The 23,464-nt window shown below is 48.6% G+C and overlaps 1 protein-coding gene and 1 non-coding gene across 2 annotated transcripts; both read right to left on the bottom strand.

Annotated features, from left to right (window-relative positions):
- Positions 1-8,057: 8,057 nt before the first annotated feature.
- trnae-cuc (transfer RNA glutamic acid (anticodon CUC)) lies at positions 8,058-8,129 on the bottom strand. Its single transcript has one exon. It is a non-coding gene; the product is annotated as a tRNA-Glu (tRNA).
- A 2,300-nt stretch (positions 8,130-10,429) lies between these two features.
- LOC137610102 (xylosyltransferase 1-like) lies at positions 10,430-21,786 on the bottom strand. The gene is made up of 11 exons (XM_068337552.1): positions 21,460-21,786; positions 17,701-18,193; positions 16,998-17,173; positions 16,710-16,912; positions 15,923-16,003; positions 15,622-15,838; positions 15,369-15,545; positions 13,561-13,829; positions 12,664-12,859; positions 12,241-12,577; positions 10,430-11,404 (listed from the first exon to the last, which is right to left on the bottom strand). The coding sequence occupies exons 1-11, from the start codon at positions 21,736-21,738 to the stop codon at positions 11,082-11,084; spliced, it is 2,751 nt and encodes a 916-aa protein (XP_068193653.1). The 5' UTR covers positions 21,739-21,786; the 3' UTR covers positions 10,430-11,081.
- Between the last annotated feature and the right edge of the window lie 1,678 nt (positions 21,787-23,464).

Raw genomic sequence — 23,464 nt, 5'->3', positions numbered from 1 at the left:
TTAGCCGCTCCGTGCAGACGGAGGAGCAACAGGCGGCGGACAGGAGCTGATGTCGGGATGGAGGGGCGCAAAGCTCCGGCGATATTTCTGGACTCCAACAACCATTAATTTTGAAGAAGGAATGTAGCTTCAAGAGAAAAAAAGTAAAAGAGAAGATGTAACAATGTGGTTGTGTTTCCTACTTGAGTTTTCCGGAGGACGTATTTGAGTGTGACACCGCTAGAGACAGACGCAGAGGAGGGAATGTGTTGTGAGCCGTTCTGCTTTAATAAAAACAATGGTGGTGTTGAATTTCCTGACTTTATATCTGTTAAAACATTCCGTGTAAAACTACACAACAAAGTTATTTATGAAGACGTGTCAGTAATGTTGTTCTACGTTCTTGAAGGATCTGTGATCGTGGTGTCCTCTTGTGGATATGATATATAACTACAAAAATATTGAAATAAAGTTAGACGTTGTGAGATGGTTAATATAATGCGTGCCCCCCCCCATGTCAAAACACATCATCTTGATATTTCATGATGGTTTCATGGTTTTATATTTCATTTGATATTTCAACTCACCTCGAACGTTAATCAGAGTGTTTGGATTTGTTGTTAGTTCATCATTTGTTGGAGGGTTCCTGCTATGCTCTATGGCCGCCACAGGGTGGCAGCAGAGCACCACAGTATGGAGTCAGGTCGAGCTGGCTTGATCCATCCGCCTGGACTCCTGAGGGGGGGGGGTCAGACTGATATTATAGGAAATTGATTTATAATCCTTGATCCTTACAGGGTTCAATGAAGCAACAAGAGATATGGAGTAAATGTTCATGTTTATTAATATAAATACATGCATATGTGTTTGTGTGCGTGAGTTACAGGAGGATTAAGACCACTAGAAAAAAACCAAGGTATGTATTTTGAGATAAAAATCGGAATTCTGACTTTAATCTGAGAACTGACTTGTTTGTTAATATTCTCATACACTGTTTTGTACACGATTATGTTTTCATACGTTTGGCTCAACTGGGGGTTCTTGTGCATTTTTGTTTAATGACAATAGTTTTTCCATTGTCGATTTCCTGGACACGATTTCCCAGCTTTCAGCTTCACCAAACCCCCTCCTACGTATGCGGGGGCGACGTGACACCAAAATCAAATCATCTTGATGGAAGGAGTCACCAAACAGAGTCTGAGTCATGACTCACAGCAAAGACTCCCCAATCAAATGTCATCATAATTAATTAATAAAACAATTCACAATTCAAAATATTCACTTGATCCGGGACAACTTTAACGGATAAACTGAATCCCGGTGGACCCGCCCCCCCACCGACGTCACGACCCGTCTAGAGGAATAACATCAAATCACTGGTGGATTAAAGTGTAAAGTGTTTACTTAAACGTTAATAATTAATGAACTGGTTCACTGATCAATAACAAAGATGAAGAACAGAACTAAAAGACTGGTGGCTGCTGGGAAATAAAAGAAACGGATTGAAGCGGATCCCTGGAACTGACGCTCCAATCAGGGGACAGACTGCAGGAGGAAACAGAAGAAGTGGATAAAAGACGAAACGTCTTCAAGAACTTTCTTAAAGTCCAGTGGATTAAATTAAACAGCTCTGGATAACCATGACCTGGATAACTGAGAACCCACACAGTGGATCGAACTTATTTTGATAGTCACAACCGGAAGCTAATGACAAACTAAAAACGTCTAACTTGATCTCGATGTTTTTGTAGTTACCCACCATGTCCACAAGAGGGCACCACGATCACAGATCCCTCAAGAACGTAGAACAACATTACTGACACGTCTTCATAAAAACTTTGTTGTGTAGTTTTCACGGAATAGTTTAACAGATATGAAGCCAGGAAATTCAACGTTACTATTATGTTTGTCTTTAGCCTTTTGGTGACGTTCTACTTAAAGCGTATCAGTACTTGTGTTGATTTAATTGCGTACAGCGATGTGTCGTTGCTGTTGTAGTTACTCAGTGTGGCCACAGGAGGGTAGTAAATGTATTTACTGAGCAGGAAGTGGTTTGAGGAAGCCGCTTCCGCCCGCCCGTGTCTTTCACTCACCAACACTACATTCCCCACAATGCAACGGTAGCGGAAGTCATGTAGCGCATCGAGAGGGCTTTGGTTTCATTGTTTATCAGCGGAGGTTGGATTTAGTTGCCCCCCTCCTCAGAAATGGATAAAAGGAAGGTGGATGCTGAGAGCGGAGGGTTTCGAGCCAGGTGGGGGTCAGAGTTCATGTTCAGAGAGGTCAAAGGTAAACCTGCGTGTCTCCTGCTGAGTTTAACCGTTTCCTCCCCGACACAATGGCCCAGCTGCTCGGACGCTTCAGTGTGTGTGAAGAATATTAGTGTGTGATGAAGCTGAACGAAACACACAGGAGCGTCTGACTGACACACCTTCACTCCATCCTGGGGGGTTCCTGACCCCCAACACTGAGGAACTTTATGAAAGTGAGCATCACACAGCAGTGACGTGTTTTCAGCTTTAAATTCACTCACATTTTTACATTTGTTTCTACAAGACGACATGTCTCTTTGAAGGAAGTATTGTTCTGTCTGTGTGCCGCACATTCTTATATTTATTTATTTATATTTCAGTTGAATGGACTCAGGTTAAATTACAGATGAGAGCCACGAGAAAGAATACAACTGATCTGATCTACACGTATTATTTTTATTTGTTTTACTATTTGAAAGCAGTGATTTATTGGATCATGATGATGCATTTTCAGTTTATACTACGTGCAATTTATTAATGTGTTTATTTTTCTCCTTGAAGTTACTGACAGCCGTAAGAAAATATTGTTTTAATCATTAATCATTAAATAATAACTGTTCAATAGGTTGTGTTCATTTCAATGTGTTTTAATAAACATTGAAGCAGTTCTGCCCTCAGATCGGAGCAAATTTGTTTTTTTGCCCCTCCTTGTATTTGACCCCCCCCCCCCCCCGCCTTAGGGTCATTTAAATGTGAGGGGGGGGGGGTTGTTTGGATCCCTCCTCCCAACACTTCACCACCCTTCAGTCCTGGCTCCGCCCACGCCACCTGTTCCATCCCAGGCTCCTGATTGGTGCAGAGTGTTGTCCAATCCCAGATCCTCAATCAGAGCGAGAGTCCTCAAACCGTCTTCAGCTGTTCAGACGGGGGGGGGGTCTGCCTCCTTTGAACCAAACTTGTGAGCAGGTTGTGAAGAGTGGGCCGAGTTAGTCTCTGGATTGTGTTAGCATTAGGAGTGGGGGGGGGGGGGGGGTCACCTCTTTTTTAGTACAACTGTAATCAGATTACTTTGTGGGTTTTGTTGTATCTGTTTCCAGAGGAATCCAGCGGTCCTCTTTTGGTTCTACTCCTTTGTTTGAGCAGCTTCCTTTGGCCCTTTTTTCTGGTGGCCAAAGGACGGGGTAAAGGTTTAATTTGGTAAACCTTCACCCCGTCCAGGGATTAAAATAATCTCTGGTTTATTTATATTTTTTACATTAACCCTTTAACGTCAGTTTGTACTTGTTACAACTCATTCTAACCATCTGGGTCGTAACAGCGATCCATCCTGGAACTGGTGGATCATGTAGAGCAGAGGTCCCCAAACTAAGGCCCGCGGGAAGTCCGACAGGAAGTCAGTGTCCAGCAGGAAGTCAGTGTCCAGCAGGAAGTTAGTGTCCAGCAGGAAGTCAGTGTCCGACAGGAAGTTAGTGTCCGACAGGAAGTTAGTGTCCAGCAGGAAGTCAGTGTCCAACAGGAAGTTCATGTCCAAGACCTTTTTGTCTGTAGATCCCAGAGAGGTTCTTTGGTTCTCATCTAGGTCATCATTAGTGTCTCCATCCTGTTCGTTCAGTCTACTAGTAGACGTTACTTCACCTTCATGATGGTAAAATATCAGCAGTGTTTTATCACATGACAGGTTCTTCTTCCCAAAAACTCGATCCTGCTGTTATTTCCTACAAACCTGAGCACAACGAGACGTTCTTCGCCTGGCGGCCGCAAGAACCTATTCGCATAAAATAAATTTCACGTTCATTAAAGCAGTAAAAGGTCAGCCGGTTCTGGCTCAGGGCTCCATAACCCTCTAGTTCTAGACTCCAGACAACGCGGAGGGGACACGGCCCCCCCCGGGCCTCGTTACTGCGAGACACAGTTTTGATCCAGAACCTGCAGCGCTGGGTTGGGACTTGAATGTGACACCGAGGCTCAAATGGTTACGGGCTAACCCACCACGCTACCGATTCCTTCACGCTCACACCTTTTCTCCGGGCGTATTTGTCTTCATCGTTCAGGAAATGGCTTGAAAAATGAAGGGGGGGGTGGGATTTGAACCCATAACCTCAGGTCTGAGTTCCTCCTCTCATCTCTCTGAGCTAAACCTTCAGCTGCTGACATTTGGTTTGGAACGTGTATTTATGGGTTCACAGGTGGAGGAAACGACCAAAATGTTTCTGTCACCGGGTTTAGAACCAATTCCCACTACAATGACCCCCCCCAAGGTGTGTCCTCACACCCTCCTTCACACCTACTATCATGTTAACTCACTATGCGCATGTTTTTGGACCCACCAGACACGTGGAGAACATGCAAACTCCTCACAGAGAGGCCCTCAGTGGGGTTTGAACCCCTGACCTCCTGGCTGTGAGGCGACAGCGTTACCGCTGCGCCGCCGTGCTGCTCTGGTGAGAGGACGAGGACGACCTCAAGAACAGTTCACGCTTCACACAAAACCTTCTTTTTACTGCCTGAACTGTTTAACTGGACCAACTTCTGCTTCATTAGAAAATGTTTGAACCTTCTTGGTTCTGACCCGTAGATTTAACCCTCGACTTTCTGGAACTATTATTAATATTATTATTACTGTGTGTGTTTGCACTTTGAATCCATGAAAATAAACAATCTTATTTATAAATCACACACAATCACCACAAAGTGCTTTGGAAGAACAATAATCATAAAGTAAATCCATCTTTGTAGAAGAACACAAACACGTCTGTAGCAGTCAACAAAGATGGAAACAACACACCCTAGTAAAAAGAAAAAGGAAGCCTCTTTTAAGTAATAATAATGTAAGTAATGGATTTGATTTATGGAGTTGTACACTTGATTTTGCCAAAATATGACAATTAAATACAAAAACACATGAACTGTAATTCATCCAAAAATTATTGGATTTTTACACCTCTGACCCCAAGCCTTCTGAATATTTTATCAATGATAGAGTTTAACATGTGTTACTATTGTAAATGTGTACAATCGTTAAGCTGCTTGAAGTGCTAACTAGCATTAGCCCCCCTCTCCCTTCTCGTTAGTTTCCTAAAGGTAAAGTAGATGATTGTTCGTCTGGGTTCGGACACGAACCCTAATGTCACAAACTGGGAAAAGCCAAAATATGTAACATGGCCATTGACCACAGGAGGGCGCTGTAGACACGACATAGATAAAGTGGATGGAATCAGTAATATTCTGTATGTTGATTTTCGGTAGTCGCTCAAAATAAAAACATGAAAATAACGAATTATATTTCATTCAATTCCATGAGAAAATAATGTTGTTTTTACAGCAGTTTGAACAAATGTTACGCAGGAACACACAGAAGCTTTGCAGACAGAAGGTATTGCAGGTGGTGAAGCTAGGTAGTGCTAAAGGTACTGCTGCTGCTTCTGTCGAGGACATCATTATTGTCTCTACTGCTGCTGTTCAACTTAAAGGAGCTACAGTCATGCAAATTACTAATTTAGAGGTTTGCTTTGTTTCCAACATTTTAGTCGCCTTTAGCAGGACAAACACGCTTTAGTTCCGTTGATTAAACTTATTTTGAAAATCATAACCGGACGCTAATGACAATCTAACATCGACCCCCCCACTCCTAATACTAACACAATCCAGAGACTAACTCGGCCCACTCTTCACAACGTGCTCACAAGTTTGGTTCAAACGAGGCAGACCCCCCCCCCCCCGTCTGAACAGCTGAAGACGGTTTGAGGACTCCCGCTCTGATTGAGGATCTGGGATTGGACAACACTCTGCACCAATCAGGAGCCAGGGATGGAACAGGTGGAGTGGGCGCAGCCAGGACTGAAGGGTGGTGAGGTGTTGGGAGGAGGGATCCAAACCCCCCCCCCCACACACACACACACACACATTTAAATGACCCTAAGGCGGGGGGGGGGTCAAAGTCAAATACAAGGAGGGGCAAAAAAACAAATTTGCTCCGATCCGAGGGCAGAACTGCTTCAATGTTTATTAAAACACATTGAAATGAACACAACCTATTGAACAGTTATTATTTAATGATGAATGATTAAAACAATATTTTCTTACGGTTGTCAGTAACTTCAAGGAGAAAAATAAACACATTAATAAATTGCACGCGGTATAAACTGAAAATGCATCATCATGATCCAACAAATCACTGCTTTCAAATAGTAAAACTAATGAAAAATGCCTGGCTTGAAACGCCCCGCTCTCAGCATCCACCTTCCTTTTATCCATTTCTGAGGAGGGGGGCAACTAAATCCAACCTCCGCTGATAAATAATGAAACCAAAGCCCTCTCGATGCGCTGCATGACTTCTGCTACCGTTGCATTGTGGGGAATGTAGTGTTGGTGACAATCGACCAACGTCTAACTTTTTCTCAATGTTCTTGTAGTTACCCACCATGTCCACAAGAGGGCATCACGGTCACAGATCCCTCAAGAACGTAGAAGAACATTATTGACACGTCTTCATAAATAACTTTGTTGTGTAGTTTTCCACGGAATAGTTTAACAGATATATTAAAACGGAATAATAATGTTTCTGTTCGAAACGAACAGAATGGCAAACAATTGTGATTCAAAGCCCTGGATTTACCCACAACTTCAACACTTTTAGACAAAAATGTAACAGATTGTGACACTTTATAAATTTCCTCACTTAAAACACCCTACACGTCTTTATTTGGACGGTAACAATCGTCCAAAAATGACGTGAAAATATTAAAAACTCGTCTCCAGTTTTTGCTCGTACTTTTATCGTGAAATTGAATGAAACATATTTCCTGTTCGTTTGATGCTTTTATTTTGAGCGGACACCGGATATGAACACATGTTGTTGACGCTGCCCTCCTGTGGTCAATTATCAGTACTACACATTTTAGTTTCCCTCAGTCTTCGTGTCCGAACCCAGACGAACAATCATCTACTTTACCTTTAGGAAACTCTAACGAGAAGGTGGGGGGGGGGGGGGTAATGCTAGTTAGCACTTCAAGCAGTTTTGTATACATTTACAATAGTAAGACATGATAAACTCATTTGATGATCTAATATTCAGAAGGCTCTTGATTGTAATTAATTAGACACCCTCTTGTGTCCATAATGAGGAACTACAGATGCTTCATTTTAATTGGGTCGTATTGATTTACATGTTTTTACTTGATAAAGGCAACCTTTTGTTAGGATGAAAAAAACGAATTAAAATATTTCCTTCAAATTTAGAGTGCATGAGACGCTTTTGGTTTTTTGTAAATGTAGAATTATCATTTCAGCGTGCAATATTCTTGATTGTTGGGTAAGTTAAACCAACAATTAAAGGATGTGACTCCTGAGAAGAACTCAAAAACCAAAAACAACACAACACAAAGACAAAGCAGGCAGCAGAGCACCACAGTATGGAGTTAGGTTGAGCTGGATGTGATTTATTAATACATGTGACTGAATGTAAACGTTGAATGTGATTATTGTGTGCGTATAATGTTATTGTAATTAAACACAAACCACAACATGATCACCGTGGGTAACCTAAAGCAAAGAGAAGCTGTAGATTGCTTTGTAAACGTTTATGTTTTCATACGCTCGGATCAACTGGGGGTTCTTATGCGTTTTTATTTAGAAAGAATAGTTTTTCCACTGTCAAAGCTTTGAGCCGATTCCTCTTCTTGAGACACGATTTTACCAGCTTTGGAGCAGCATGGAGAAGAAAGCCAACAACCGAGGTGAGTGTAAACTATTAGTCCCTGCTCCATGTGCCACTCGGCGCAACTAGGACAAAGTCAGAACAGAAGACCAGTTTGCGTAAAAACTTTCTTCCCTGACCGGGAATCGAACCCGGGCCGCGGCGGTGAGAGCGCCGAATCCTAACCACTAGACCACCAGGGAGACTGACCTACGACTGTACAGAAGCTGACACAACACGAAAAGTAATATCAATTATGATTGTAATTATACAATTATGGTTATGTATAAAGACATGACACAAAAATCTTTTCCCATTACTTCTACCTCTTCCAATACAAAACAGAAGTACTGAATTGTGTTTGCACCATTGCTCAGACATTCACTCAGAAAACAGTGAATATATTTTAAACTAAAAGTGTGATCTAGAGTGTGCTAATAATTTCCCTACAAGGATCAATAAAGTATATTACATTTACATTTAATCATAAGTACTGTAATTCACCTAATGTTCCACCAGGTGGCGCACTGAGCATGTGCTGTGATTTCTTCAGTCGATACTGTATTTAAATATATATACTGTATATACATTTTATATATAAATAAAATGTATATTTAAATATATATATTATTTACATTAAATTATGAATGTTTATATGGTTTTATTTTACATTATTATTATTATCATCATTATTATTATCATCATTATATAGGATCGTGGTAAGACATACTCTTACTCATAAATGACATCAAGTCTAACTACAACGCGTTGCCACGGCAACAACATGACTGAAAAACGTTTGCCAACTTTGTGTCTCAAAACGCTTTCAGGATAAAGCAGAAAAATATAAACGTGGATTTGATGAGTTTAACGGGTGTCAGAGATTCACGGTGTTGATTCGAAGCCGTCATCAGCTGTTAGAACGGCAGACAACCACCGGAGGGCGATCGGGTGGTTGCTACGGCAACAGCACTGCGGCAACTTCCGGGTTCAGAGATTTGCCGATAAGTGACGTCATCCTTCACGGTTCTGACCTCATCCCGTCCTGATCGAACCTCACAAACGCTGCCGAACAGCAGCTGTGATGGAATCATCGATAACAGCTGATCGATGACGCGCAGCCGAAAGGACAGAGCTAATGATGACCTGCCTCCACCGTCACGTGACCACCACAGTAAACATGTACGAAAGCCCACAGAGGACTAAAAGTAGAGTTAAAAGAAGCGCTTATTTCTGAATTAACAAAGTTTCGTCACTTGTTCCTGTTACCTAGAATAAAGTTGAAGCACAAGTCTTCTTTGAAATTGTATAATCTAGGTTTATTTTATTGAAAATGAAGTCATAATTGTGAAATTATAATGCGCTAAAGAATTTCATCTGACTTAAATTTATATGAAAAATAATATGTGAGGATTCTTACTCTCAATTTGAGGCTGAAAACAACCAGCGTGAAAGTCCTGGAAACCGGTGATTAAAGTAAATTGAATTGAAATGCGGTTCCATTCAAACTGAAGTTTTAACTATTAACTTAACGAACAGGTAGAGTTAAAAATGTCCTCATCAAAACACCAGAAAATCTTTTTAATCATGTTCAGAAACCAGCTTTAATTTTTCTCTATTGGTAAACCAGACAGGAATATTTTATTCCAACAGGTTCAAACCGGAATAAACAGAGCAGCATGAAAATCTAAAGGTGCATTCAAGTCTCTCTCCTTCCTCATCCTCCTCACCCTCTGAATCCAACCTGAAAGTCAGATCTTCTCTGAAAATGCAATAAATATGAATATTATTTAAATACATAAAACAAAAATCTGTTCCCATTACTTCTAGCTCTTTCAATACAAAACAGCAATACTGAATTATTGTTGCACCAGTCAAATATTTAACGTATGTATTTAAAGATGAACTCTTCTTAAATAAGATTTAACTTTTACATATTGTAATATTATAAAATAAATACTTAGTTCGGTCTCAGTGCTCAGACATTCACTCAAAAACACTGAATTTAAGTATCTTAATTATACTGTAAATATTACATGAAATGTTATCACACAAGTTCAGCATAAATGGTCACATTTGTTATTTTCTGTCATATTGAGTCAACATGAATAAATTAAATAACCTGAGATGGAATAAGTGCATTGAAATACATTATTTTTATGCATATTGTTAATTTAATTTGTGAATTGAATTTTAGTTCCCTCAACATGACAGAAAAGCTTGGATTGAATAGTTTACACTGAAATTAGTCATTAAAATACTTAAATTCATCACTTGCTTTAGCTTCTCTGAGTATAAAGTAAATCTAACTTCTAACTGATTTCTTTGTTTTTACATTATTTAGATGAGAATTAAAATAAATCAGCTGTTTCAGAATAAAACACTTTAACATCTGGACCTGAGCACTGCAGCCGTCATGACCTGAAGACGTTTGAATCACGGAGACGAGGCAACAACCCCTCCCCTTACCCCCCCACCCCTCAAACCAACCCCCCCAGGCCTTTCTGAACAAAGGCAGACATTTGTCCGGACCAAAAAAAGTCACCTGTGGCACCAAATGTCAGCATCTTATCACAAATATTAGTCACTGACTAAAACAAAGGTTTCTAGAAACGACTCAGTTCAGTCGCCTCGGCGACAGCAGAGGAACACGAACCAATCAGATGTCAGAGTCCACAGCGCTGGGCGGAGCCGACATGTACCCGAGTACTTTTACTCAAGTAGAATCCTGAAAGCACTTCAAACAAATACTCAACTGTAGTACAAGAACATGTCAGCTTGATGACAGGTTACGAGTACTCAAAGACCAGTTACTCCATTACTTCATCTACTCAAGTAAAAGTTCTGAGTACTTTTATTTCAATGTTAAAGGAAAATATAGATGTTCAAAGACTGGATTTCAGGAGAGTCTCTACATGTTTTAGATGCCTTCAAAGACTTGAAGAGAACTGGGACTTTAATCTGTAAAAACAGGCTGGAAATAAAACCACGATTGATCTGAGGCGGAGCCTGGATTGATCCTCCATCAGTTTGTTTGATCTGATCAGTTTGTTTGATCGATGATCAGCTGAAGCAGAGACAACGGAGGTTCGTTCCTCTGAGTCTTCTTCCTGTCCTCCTTCAAAATAAAACACTTCCTTCATGTGCTCCTCCTGCTACCTAATCCGCCCGTCCTCCCTGGGGGGGGTCAGTTCAGTCTTGGGGTCGGGGCTGGACGAGCTCCAGACGGTGAGGTGGCAGCGCTGCATGACGGGACAGGCGCTGGGCCCCGTGGAGCAGACGTCCGCCGCCGACCAGTGACCCCCCAGCAGCCGGTCCATCCAGCGACGCAGCGGCGCCCCCGTCAGGCCGGCGTTAGCCTCCGCCTCCTCCACCGCGCCCAGGCTCACCGGCAACCGCAGCACCGGGTTCAGGCCGTGGAAACTCTGCTCCATGTAGGAGTTCCTGAGAGGACCCCCGTGGAGCCGCCGGGCATCGTCTGAGGGGGGCAGCTTAACGTTATTACACACACCTGAAACACCTGCTCAGGTACAACCATGTGCTAACGCTGTGAGCCGAACACGCCTACAGAGACAGGCTAATGCTAACGCCGTTAGCCGAGAGGTGAACGTGTTCATCCTGGAGACAAACGCTCCGATCGCATCACGTCACACGCTAACACCCCCCCATGACACCAGTCAGGACAGCAGGCTTTACTGAGTTATCACACACACACACACACACACACACACACACACACACACACACACACACACACACACACACACACACACACACACACACACACACACAGATAGAGGTGACCCTGTGCGTGAATGACTGGATACGCTATAAATATATGTGTGGTGTCGACAGGTGGGGGGGTGTCGGGTGTGTGTGTGTGTGTGTGTGTGTGTGTGTGTGTGTGTGGGTGGGGGGGCTCTGCCTTTGAAACACGAACGGCGTCTCTGCAGCAGGTGTTCCTGAAGACGTCACGCCTGCAGTCGCTAATGGTCGCTAATGGCGGCTACAGGACAACACGCTAACGTCCTTCCTGGTCATGTGATGGAAACACTAAAGGTCAATCGTGTTCTTCAATGGGGGGAACTGGGGGGCGGTTGGGCAAAGTTTGTCAGTGAAAGTCACACTTTTAATCGTGGAATTTATCGTCACGACGACCGATCCAGTTAGGGAACAGGGGACCAGTCGTCCAGGAGGAGGACTGGTGCCCTTTAAGGGCGGATGATGTTAGCAGCGTCGCTAGGTGTGTTGTGAGGCGGTTAAAACAGTTAAATCAGTTAAAACAGTTAAATCAGTTAAAACAGTTAGACCCACCTGCCGTCAGCGGCTGCTGCCGGTGGAACTCCAGGGGGGCCACTACGAAGCTGGTCTGGCCCAGCGGGTTCCAGTGGTGCAGCACCCTGAGCGTCCACACCCCTGGCCTCAGCGGGGGCGTCAGGGGGGGGCGGTAGTGCGTCACCTCGGCCGACGCGTCCACCAGGATGTCGTAGGTGGCGGCGATGACGTTGGTGGGGTCGATCCACACCACGGTGGCCGTCAGGTTGCTCGCACCCCGGCTCCAGCGCTGCACGGCCACCGGCTCGTCCTGGGGGCCCACCAGGCCCCCCCAGTTCCTGAACAGACGCTCCTTGGGGTCCCAGTCGGTCCCCACCTGCAGGAAGGAGTCCAGAAGGTGGGAAAAGTTTCTGGGTTTCCGGACCAGAAGTTGAGCCGTGATGCTAAGCTAACGTGTGTGACCTGGATGTGCTGCAGCCTGTTGGTGGCGTGGGGGGGGCTGGCCAGGGTGAAGTGGTCCCGGGGGGTCACCCACGTCTCCAGGCTCTCCAGCTGGGCGGAGGCTTGGTTGGTGGCCGTGTGTCGCACCAGGTAGCCCTGGAACTGGTCTGACAGGAAGTAGAGATGAACCGACGCCGGGTGGCTAACGGCTGCGTACCTGAAACGTAGCATCAGCGTAGAATGGAACGTTAGCATACAGAGGACTGCTAGTTAGCCTTAGCTGAGGTTAGCAATGAGCTAACTCCATCAAATCCCATCAAATCTGAAGCTTCCAAACTAAAATCGATGGATTGGAGTTGAAATGAGGGCGGCTGGAGGGAACAGACCCACCGTTCACACACACACACACACACACACACACACACACACACACACACACACACACACACACACTCCTCACAATGCCTCCACCCATCCAGCCCTCCAATCGGCAGCGAGCTGCAGCAACAAGAACCTCCTTGTACCTCCTGCAGGTTCTCCCCCCCTCCCAACTCGCCGCTGGAAAAACCCGCATCTGTAGGCCGATTGTACGCGGGACAAGTTTGCGTTATCTCCATATTTAATTTGGACGGCGGGGCGACTTTCACAGATGCACGTCTGACCTGACAGGTTCCCTTCAGGCGGCGGTGAGGGCAGCAAAAACCCAACTTTACTGAGCCAAACAGAAGCAGCTGTTTTTCAGGCTAAGCCCCGCCTTCTTTCTTCCTCACTAGATCGCCCGATATTTTCTGATCAAATCTTTTAAACCTGAATAAATCAGACTAAACTGAACCCGTTTGGGGAGGGGCCACATCGGCGACGTGACCTCTTTACTGCCCTCTAGTGGAGACATCCATCATCGAGCGGCCGTTTTCGTACCTGCAGCTGTTGTCGTTGGGGTGACCCTGCAGCGAGCCGGCGGCGCGGGACAGTCCCATGCGGGCGAAGGCGTGGTAGTGGGAGAGGGCGGAGTCAGACGGGCCGTCCACGCCGTCCGTCTCCTGCTCGTAGGCGTTCTCCCAGTAGGCCTGCAGGCCTGGCGTGCCCGACGGGAACGCCCCGAACAGGAAGGCGTCCAGCTGGTTGATCACCTCCTGACTGACGCTCGCCTCGAACTTCCTGGCGAAGAAGGTCGGTCTGGAGGCCTGCTGCGGTCGCACAGACGGGATTGATCAGTTATTGATGAGAAAATTAGCTCCAATCTGAGATACTTCACTAATTCTTTGATGATCATCAAAATGATCGGCGATCGCTTTAACAGCTTGATCAATACGGCCCTATCGTCGCTCCACGGTTCTGCCACCAGAGGGCGCTTTCCAACGAGGTCACACGACATTCTGATCGTCAGCCAAACAGGGCGACCCAATGGAATACCACTGTCAGCTCTAGACCCAAGTATTGATCAGCGATGTGAGTTACGACCAACGTATTGATCGATCTGATCAATACCTCCTTCACCTGTTATTAATACCAGGAGGCGTCTATTGGCAGTTTATTAAACTGATAATGATTAAAATCGATCATCAGTTGAATGGTTTACATGTGTGGCTGTCACAGACACAGGAACCTGGAATTCTGTTTCCATGGCGATGAGCCGGGTTTGGGCGGGGCCGATTAAAGAGGATGTTTGGGTCGCTGTCGATGTGTCAGCTAGAGACGGAACACACACACACACACACACACACACACCAGTGTGGGGGAATGAAGCCTGTGCTTTGTGATGTCATCAGGAGGGCGTGGCCTCACCACACCGGCCCCCGGTGGTCTCTAGCAGCACCATTAGGGCAGGAGGGGGTGTAATGAGACCAAGCAGGAGGGGTGAGCAAACTACTACAGACTTGGACTGCCGGACGACATCAGAGGGGCGGGACATTAAGGCGACTCAGCCAATCACACGTCAGCCTGGACCGAACCACCTCCCTGATCGCTACATGAACAGATCAATCAAATTTCAGAATAACTAATCAATATGTCAGTTTTGGGGGGGGGGGGGGGCAAAACATGATGTAAGTGAAGAATATAAAGAACGTCGCTGATGTTTAAAGTCTGACCCCTGACCTCGGGGTCCTGGCTGAAGGCGGTGGATTACAGGAATTAAAAAGCGCCGACTCGTCTCTTAGAGTTCCTGTGTGTTCCTCTGCCCCCCCCCCCTGCAGAACAGCGGCTCATTTTTCCAGCTGGCAACCCCGACATTACGATAATGACAACCCTGAACCTCAGAACGCCCCACGAAGATCCAAAAATACCGGCGAGCAGCTGCGTCCCGGACTGGCCCTCCTCACAGGGGCCGCCAGGGGCCCCCGCCGCCGCCGCCAGCCTCAGGTCTGCTGTCCGGCTGCCAAATGCCGCTGCTCACGCAAAGCAGCACCTCTAATTTGTGAATATGTATCTATTCTGGTCACGGGGCCCCCGAGGGGCCCCCAGAGGGAGGGGGGGACAGAAACCGGGATTGAAAGTTCATGACTGTTGTCTTTGTACTCCGACCACCAACGGCAGGTCGCTGACGCCTACGTCACCGCCCGTGATGTCACAGCCCAGGGGCGGGGCTACGCTTCAACATCAGGGGCCGCGTTTTACCCAAAGGGGGCCGGAACATGATCCCCATCAAGAGGAGGAGGAGGGAGAGGAGGGGGAAGAGGAAGAAGGAGAGGAGGAGAGGGAGAATGGAGTGTAGGGGGCGGAGTCACCTGGAGGCGGGGCATGTCGCTGGCCCTGAAGTCGTTGGGCGAGCAGCCGCACCAGTCCACGATGTGTTTGTACTGACACTTACAGCCCAGCTTGCGGTTCCAGTTGGTCAGCCTCAGGTTGTTATCCACCATGGAGCCACAGAGGGCGCTGTTCTCCAGCACCGTGTGGAAGAACGACTGGGGACGACAGCACGCCGTCACTTCCTGTCTGCGAGGGCCGCGGCCCGCGGCTCCGCCCCCCCCCGGCGCTCACCTCGGCGGGCAGCAGGGTGTAGGCGTAGAAGCGCTTCATGCTGCTGACCAGCGCGTCCCTGGAGTTCACCACGTAGTCCACGAACGCCCGGCTCACCAGGAACCAATCAGAGCCGCCGTCCACCGCAATGCCCTCTGGGATCTTACGGTCGCCGAGACGCCACATGTGGGTGTCGCACTCGTAGAAGAGGCGGTCCAGACCCTGCTTCCGGATGAACCTGATTGGACACGTCGTGTATATGAGCTTCATCATCATCATCATCATCATCATGGGAGGGGGCGGAGCTGTGATGAAGACTCACCGGGCGTGGTCTCTGCCGTGAGACTTGATGAAGTTCAAGCCGCGGTTCTTAGAGAGGAAGGACACCAGCTGCTCATTGGTCCTGAGGACAGACAGCAGCCAATCAGAGCACAGCCACGCCCCCACGTGACAGCATCATCACTCGTCTAGCATTTAGCCTCCGCCCCCGGCCCCGCCCACATCACACAACAGAGACAAATCAAACGCACGCACGCACACACACACGCACACACGCACACACACACACACACACACAGACACACACACACAGACACACACACACACACACACACAGACACAGACACACAGATACACACACACACACACACACACACACACACACACACACACACGTCACTTATTGACGGCTGTGAAATGGATTTTAGCTGAAGGGTGTTGAACAGTCGTTGTGACGGGAGGACAAACGAATGGACCAGAGTGTGTGTGTGTGTGTGTGTGTGTGTGTGTGTGTGTGTGTATCTGTGTGTGTGTTCTATCTTAAACTACACAGATTCTTCGGATCCCTCAGATTCCCAGACGACCGTCTACAGATCTGTTGCGTCTGCGATCGATGGCGGTCTCCCTCCGCCCACGTAACCCGACCCACACGCCCTTAAACAAACCCCATGAGGCCCCCGGGGCCCCCGGGGGCCCTGGACGCCGCCGCCTCACGCCCATCAGCTGACTTGTTCTTCAACAGGTCGACTGACGATGCGACTAAGTAGCAACAACAGCTCGTTGCCATGTCGACGGGAAGTAAACAAAGTGTTCTGAGCCCCGCCCCTCACCTGATGGGGTAGTCTGCGGCGCTCAGGTTGATGAAGAAGTCCCAGGACCAATCGGACATCTGGAGGAGGTCCTCCATGCTGCGCAGGTACGTGGTCAACAGGCTGGCCCCGCCCCAGATGGTCGCCATCCTCCAGGGCGTGACCCGCACGTTGGGGTAGCGGCGGGGCAGAGACAGAACCTCCCTGTGGAGGTAGTCGGACCTCTGGGAGGAAGAGGAGGAGGGAGGGGTGAATGCCTGAACCTGGATGGATGCTTAGCCCCGCCTCACGGCCCCGCCCCCGCCTCACCTGGTCCACGTGGATGTAGTAGTAGTGGGAGGCGTGGTAGACGGCTCTGAACAGACGCTGGAACTGACGCCACGCCCGGCCGTGGACCACCAGCACGAAGGCGATCCGGACGGGCGGCGGCCGGGCGGCGGCTGAGGGGGGGTCCTCGTCCCAGTGGGCGTTCACGTTGGCCTTACCTGGAGGGGGGGGGGGGGTTCAAGACCCGACGGGAAAATGGGAATGTGAACATCATCATCATCATCATCCATCTTTCCTGGAATGGGCGGAGCCAGGAAACTGACGGATCGGTGTAGCGTCCGTCCGTCTGTCCGTGGCTGTACTGACCGCCGTGGCGTCCCGGCAGCCTGTAATCAGACGGACGGGGGCTCCGTGGGCCGCGGCGTTTCCACGACGACGGAGACATCATTAGTCAGCCGTCCCAAAAATACGCCGACATGCTCGTCTAATTAGGGTGTAATTACCGGGGATGAGCATCACGCCGGTGGCCAACGGCCTCGCGGCGTCCACTCAGCATCAAAATAACCCCGCCCCCACAGCTCTGGCACCCGTTGAGTTAAAATCTGCCCTCATGGGGTAAATTTAGACGCAAGAGCCTCTTGATCAAAAGACGTCGGCCTTTCTCTCGGAACACGACTACCCAACAATCCGTTACCGCGGGGTAACGGGGAGCGGGGGGCGTGGCCCCGCCGTCACGTGATCTCACCTTCCAGGGGGCAGTAGCGGGGCACTTTCTCGGGCATCAGCGTGCGCTCCTTGTGCTGGCAGTAGACCTCCACGATCCGCTGGCGGCACTCGCGGCTCTTCGCCCGCGACAGGGCGGAGATGGCTTCCTTCCCACTGACCTCGCACTGCGGCCGCTCCTTGCTGGGCGCCGCCGGAGTGCCCCGCCCCATCGGCGAATCCCCATCGGAACCCCGGACCTCCGCCCTGGTGGGTTTGAAGATGCGGGTGCGATTGTGGCCCGTCCCTCTGGGCTGGATGGCGGCGGCGTACTTCAGGACTTCATTAGCGGATTTTCCCAGCATGCTTTGCGCTTGGGCCTTGTCGAGCCGGCGTCTGGCGTTAGGGGCGGGCCCTCGCGGGCGTTGCGATCGAGCTCCCAGGTTGCTGTTGCCGTCGACGGCGTCTACAGAGTTTTCGTTGTTGTTGCTGTCGGGGCGGAGCTTCTCTTTGGGGCGGTGGGAGTGGTAGGCGTCCTGCAGGGAAACAACAGAACCAGAGTCAGGCCACGCCCCCTGGAATCATGAATTAATAATTATGGGATTTGGACACGCCCATTTCTTTTTTTAAAAACCGCATCGAAAACACGATTCAACTGAAGCGACCCGAATTGTGTTGAAAAAAAACAGCTGTTTCATGGAGTGACCTCAGAAGACACGCCCACATGACGGCACCATCTGATTGGTTCAGAGAAAACGGCACCCTGTGTGCCTTCCTACACGCAGGAACACACGTAACATCTGATGGGGGGGGGGGCAGGATGATGGCCCCGCCCCCTCCACCGCCACGCAGGCCTTCAGCAGGAGAAGGTGAAAGCCGGGTCAGGTGACCTTTGACCTCAGCGGTCAGAAAAAAGGAGAACAAGTAGAAGTAAAACAAAATTTTGTTTTTAAATTGTTCTTTTCGATGGTTTTTCAATCTCAGGTCTTTATTTTCCAGGTCTTAATTTTCCAGGTCTTAATTTTCCAGGTCTTTATTTTCCAGGTCTTTATTTTCCAGGTGATTCTTGAAGGTTTGAAGTTGGTCCTGCAGTCGTTCTTTCATTTGTTCCTGATTCCTTTCCAACGTTTTTCCCATAAGCCCCAGCATTCCATGGAGACCAGCCCCCGCTAAAATACCACCGTTACCTACAAAGACATCATTCACACACACACACACACACACACACACACACACACACACACACACACACACACACACACACACACACACACACACACAGACACACACACACACACACACCTCCTGCTGCTCGATGGGGCAGATTTTTTGGCAAATCTTTCTGACAAACAAACAAACAACCAGCGATGCAAACTGAAGCGTTTGGTCCAGTGGAGGGGGGAAACAAAGACGGACGGACAGACGGACACTAACGGACGGACGGGAGTCCTGCTTTGATAGGAGGACCTCAGACCCAGATTAGAGCAGGGATTTAATCCATCTACACCGGATTTAGTGGGAATTATCCCCAAGAAAACAGGACTCATGAGGCAGCTTTCAGGTTTTAACGTCGTTTGTGCTCCATCGCCAACGGAGACAGGTCACATGACACGTCACGCCCTGCAGGTGTGAAACATGTTCTCGTGAAGACCACAAACCAGAACCAGAACCAGGACCACCAACGGCTGCTGCATTCACACCAAACCTGACTTTAACTCTCCAGCAGAACAAATCTGAAGCCAGATTGACCATAAATACAAATTAGGATTTTCCTCTCGCCAAAATAAAAGCATATGCCGGAGGTAAAGATTTGAACCCAGGTCACCTCCAGGTGTCATGGAGTCCTTCCTGCCACAGGTCCAACCCCCCAACAGCCTCTCCCCCAATCCAAACCAAAGGTACACACGCACACACACACACACACACACACACGCACACGCACACACACGCACACACACACACACACACGCACACACACGCACACACACACACACACACACACGCACACACACACGCACACACACACACACACACACACGCACACACACACGCACACACACAGATTAGTGAACAATCTAAAGTAGATTAGGACGTATGAATCCCATCAGAGAACCTGATTCAACCCAATCCTCTAATCTGATCAGGACTGACTGCTTTCATATCAATCAGCTCGTGTGTGTGTGTGTGTGTGTGTGTGTGTGTGTGTGTCGTGTTTGTTGACAGGACCAAGAATCCTGTTCCAATAACAAACTGGTTATTATTGGATGGAGCCCAATAAAAGCCCAGCAGCTCCCATAGGACACACACACACACAGCTTTGTGTTTACAGCAGCCACACACAGGACCCCCCCCCACACACACACACACACACACTGTTACTCTGCAGATCTACTGGATCCTGGTGGATCTCCACCAGACAGACGTCAGAGTCCGGCCCGGATACCGGTGGCTGGACGGTGCCTTCAGGTGTAACGGGAAAACAGAGCTCTGGCGTAGAAGAAATGGTGGAAACAAACGGATGAATGACCTCCTCCATCTCCACGGCGACCTCCTTTAGCTCCACGGCCACCTCTTCCATCTCCACGGCGACCTCCTCCATCTCCACGGCGACCTCCTTTAGCTCCTTCTGTCTCTCTTCACCTCCTAAACTCCCTTTTCTAAAAAAAAGTGCTGGCGTGTATCTCTACTCTTTTAAAAGCCAATAACTGCCAGGACAGATCACCACTTTACCCCACACACACAGACACACACACACACAGACACACAGACACACACACACACACACACACACACACACACACACACACAGGGAAGATCACAGGGTATCCAGTTAACTGTAATGAAAGGACAGAAAAATGGATGCCTGCAATACAGCCCACATCTCCCACACACACACACACACACACACACACACACACACACACACACACACACACACAGACACAGACACACACACAGACACACACACACACACAGACACACAGACACACACACACACACACACACACACACACACACACACACGTTCATGTCTTAAAACACGTGGGAACACCTGGTTAAAACGGTTCAGACGTGTCATCCCGACGCCAGAGGATGAAAAAGTTCCTGTGAAAATAAAAAATTCCCCAAAGTTAAGAAAAAATAAAATAAAAACCACGACTGGGCCCAGTGCGTGTGTGTGTGTGTGTGTGTGTGTGTGTGTGTGTGTGTGTGTGTGTTAAGGTTTCCAGTAGAACCTTTAGAAAGACTTTAATTAAAGCCTTAAATCACGGTTTATTCCTCACAGAAAAGAAGCTGGAATGACTCCTCACATTTATATTTAGTGAGTCGGCAAAAAATACGTTGACTTTTAATTTAAAAGCAGCGCAAAAAGTGTTCCGTGGGGGGGGGGGGGTCGTTCCACGAAACTTCATTCATCGAACATTTAATTATTAATCACCTTCATTTTAACCGGATTAACACCAGATCAAACATCTCATCGTCAGATCCTCCGGTAAATCAAGTTCTCCGTGAATCGTTCACGTCTGTCTCCGGTCTGGGTCACCGGACCACCGGCTGCTCTGATCCGGACCAGCCGAGCGCGTCGCGCCGGGATCCGGTGACGCTCGGCCTACCGCGCCGCCTCCACGTGAGACGCCGCTCAACGGCCGCTCGGCTGCGGCCGTTCCACGGCGTCTCCCGCCGCTACCGCGCGGTGCTCCCCCCCGGGGGGGGGGGGGGTCACCCTCCATCCGGCGGGGGAGACACAGGTGTAAATCACGGAACGCGCCCGACCCATCCCGCCCTCCTACGTCAGACCTACCGCCTGCAGCTTGTGCCGCGCGGCCGCCCTCCCGAGCGGCGGCGGCGCGTCCTGCCGCTGCTGTCCGCGCCGCGGCTGCTCCCCGGCGGCTTTGTGCAGCCCTCCGGCTCGGGACTCCCTCTTCTCGCGGCTCCTCGCGGCTCCGTCCCCCCCGCTGGAGTCCAGGCTGCTGAAGTTCCACACGATGAGCGTCTGGATCAGCAGGACGGCCAGAGCCGCGGCCAGCGCGGCGGACCGGGAGCGGCGGGCCAGCCTGCGGGCGCACGGGTTACCGGTCATCGCGCTCCTCCTCCTCCCTCCGGCTCAGGCCGACAGTCCCGTCCGGTAAACGCCGACAGCGGGGTATGAACGCTCCCCTGCGCGGCCACAGAAGCTACTGGCGGGGGGGAGGAGGAAGAGGAGGAGGAGGAGGAAGAGGAGGGAGGGAATTTGGCAAAGGCTCGAAATGAGGAGAGAGGTGTGGAGGCTGCGGGAGGACGCGGAGGCCCCCGCGTGGCCGTGGAGGAGCCAACAGTTCAGATAAAACTTCATTTATGTATTTATTTTATTGGTTTGATTGATTGTTTACAGCAGCACCACAGAAGAAGAACCGCGGTTCACGTTCAGCACCAGGTCTTCCTGTTTACAGATGCAGTGACTTCCTGGCTGTCACGTGACTAGGATTGACTTTTACGTATTTTTAAGTTAGACTTTAAATTTAGAATTTGGAAAAATAGTTGAAACCTGTTTTTTCTGCCTGTAACTCCTTCTCCCGTCTCATTTGGTGAAACCGATCAATAAAATTTGCACGACTTAAATTCCCAACATTAACTTTTCATTCCATACATTTCTTGTTAAATCGATATTTTTTGGTCAAATAAAATTTATTTTAAGACAAATCTTTATTTGTCTCGATTCAAAGCGAGTGATTCTGAACCCAAAACACGTCTGATTAGAATTTATCACCCAATGGAAAACAAATGTTGTAAATACTTGTAACAAATTTCATCATCGCTGCTGGCTGTGATGTCATAACGTCCGGATGACATCACAGCGCATCTCTAGTCTCTAGTGATGCCGAACAAAAGGAGCACGCCGGTCAGCAGCATCATGGGGAACCACATGTTGTCTGCAGCCTCGGCTGGGCGGGGCTGGGCTCGGCGGGGCCTGATGACTTCAATGATGCGGATCCGACTGGGGTCCCAGATGCAGCTCTCCTCCAGCCCGCTGGGCACCATCCCACAGTTGGGGGGCACCCAGGCGCTGTCGTAGCCGTGGTACTGCCAGGTCTTCTGCAGCGGGTGGTTCTGGTAGTTGATGACGATCACGTTCCCCACGTCCACCACGACCTTCAGGATGACCTTGTCGTAATCGGGGTGACCAATCGGGTAGCGGACCGCTTTGTCCAGATCCCGGCTCAGGTAGACCCCGGGGCCCAGCATCCCGCCCTTTGAGCGGCAGAAGCCCCCGGACAGGATGGCCTGAGCCCGCTGGCTGGTGGTGCCGTGGTACATGAAGTAGGTGGTACCGGTCACCGGCCCTGACACGCCCACCGGGCCCACGCCCGCAGGCACGCACCGGTCATCCTCCGCCCACTGCATGATGTCGTCGGGATCTCTGGGATCTGATTGGCTCCTGCGGGATGGAGGCAGTCAGAGAATCAGGAACTGTCCCATCCATCCATCCATCCATCCATCCATCCATCCATCCATCCATTCAGTTACACACATACAGTTGTTGACCACAAAACACTACAGTATACACATCAGCTGAACTATGGAAATGTAGTTCATAGAGCAAACGTGATGACATATAGAGATAGCATTACGGTCTCACTGGATCACATGCAAACTCAGCGATTTTGAGTAAAAATAATCTAAAATCGGTGACGTTAAACGTAAAATAACTTCAATAATAACACCCCACTGGGTACATAGAACCATTTCATTTATTTCTTCCATTTTCCATTTTTTTCTTTCATGATGGAGACCCCTCCCCCTGACCGCACGTCACTGCAACCATCCAT

This window comes from Antennarius striatus, chromosome 16 (assembly GCF_040054535.1).
Source record: "Antennarius striatus isolate MH-2024 chromosome 16, ASM4005453v1, whole genome shotgun sequence".
Classification (NCBI taxonomy): domain Eukaryota; kingdom Metazoa; phylum Chordata; class Actinopteri; order Lophiiformes; family Antennariidae; genus Antennarius; species Antennarius striatus.
This window is presented reverse-complemented; position numbering and strand designations above follow the sequence as displayed.

Bases quoted from the DNA above. Each gene is read 5' to 3' on its own strand.
- LOC137610102 (XM_068337552.1), bottom strand. From the start codon at position 21,738: ATGACCGGTAACCCGTGCGCCCGCAGGCTGGCCCGCCGCTCCCGGTCC. The intron at 18,194-21,459 runs GTAGGTCTGACG...GTTTCCCTGCAG, and splicing joins CGCGGCACAAGCTGCAGGCG to GACGCCTACCACTCCCACCG. The intron at 12,860-13,560 runs GTACGAAAACGG...GCTACGTTTCAG, and splicing joins CCCAACGACAACAGCTGCAG to GTACGCAGCCGTTAGCCACC.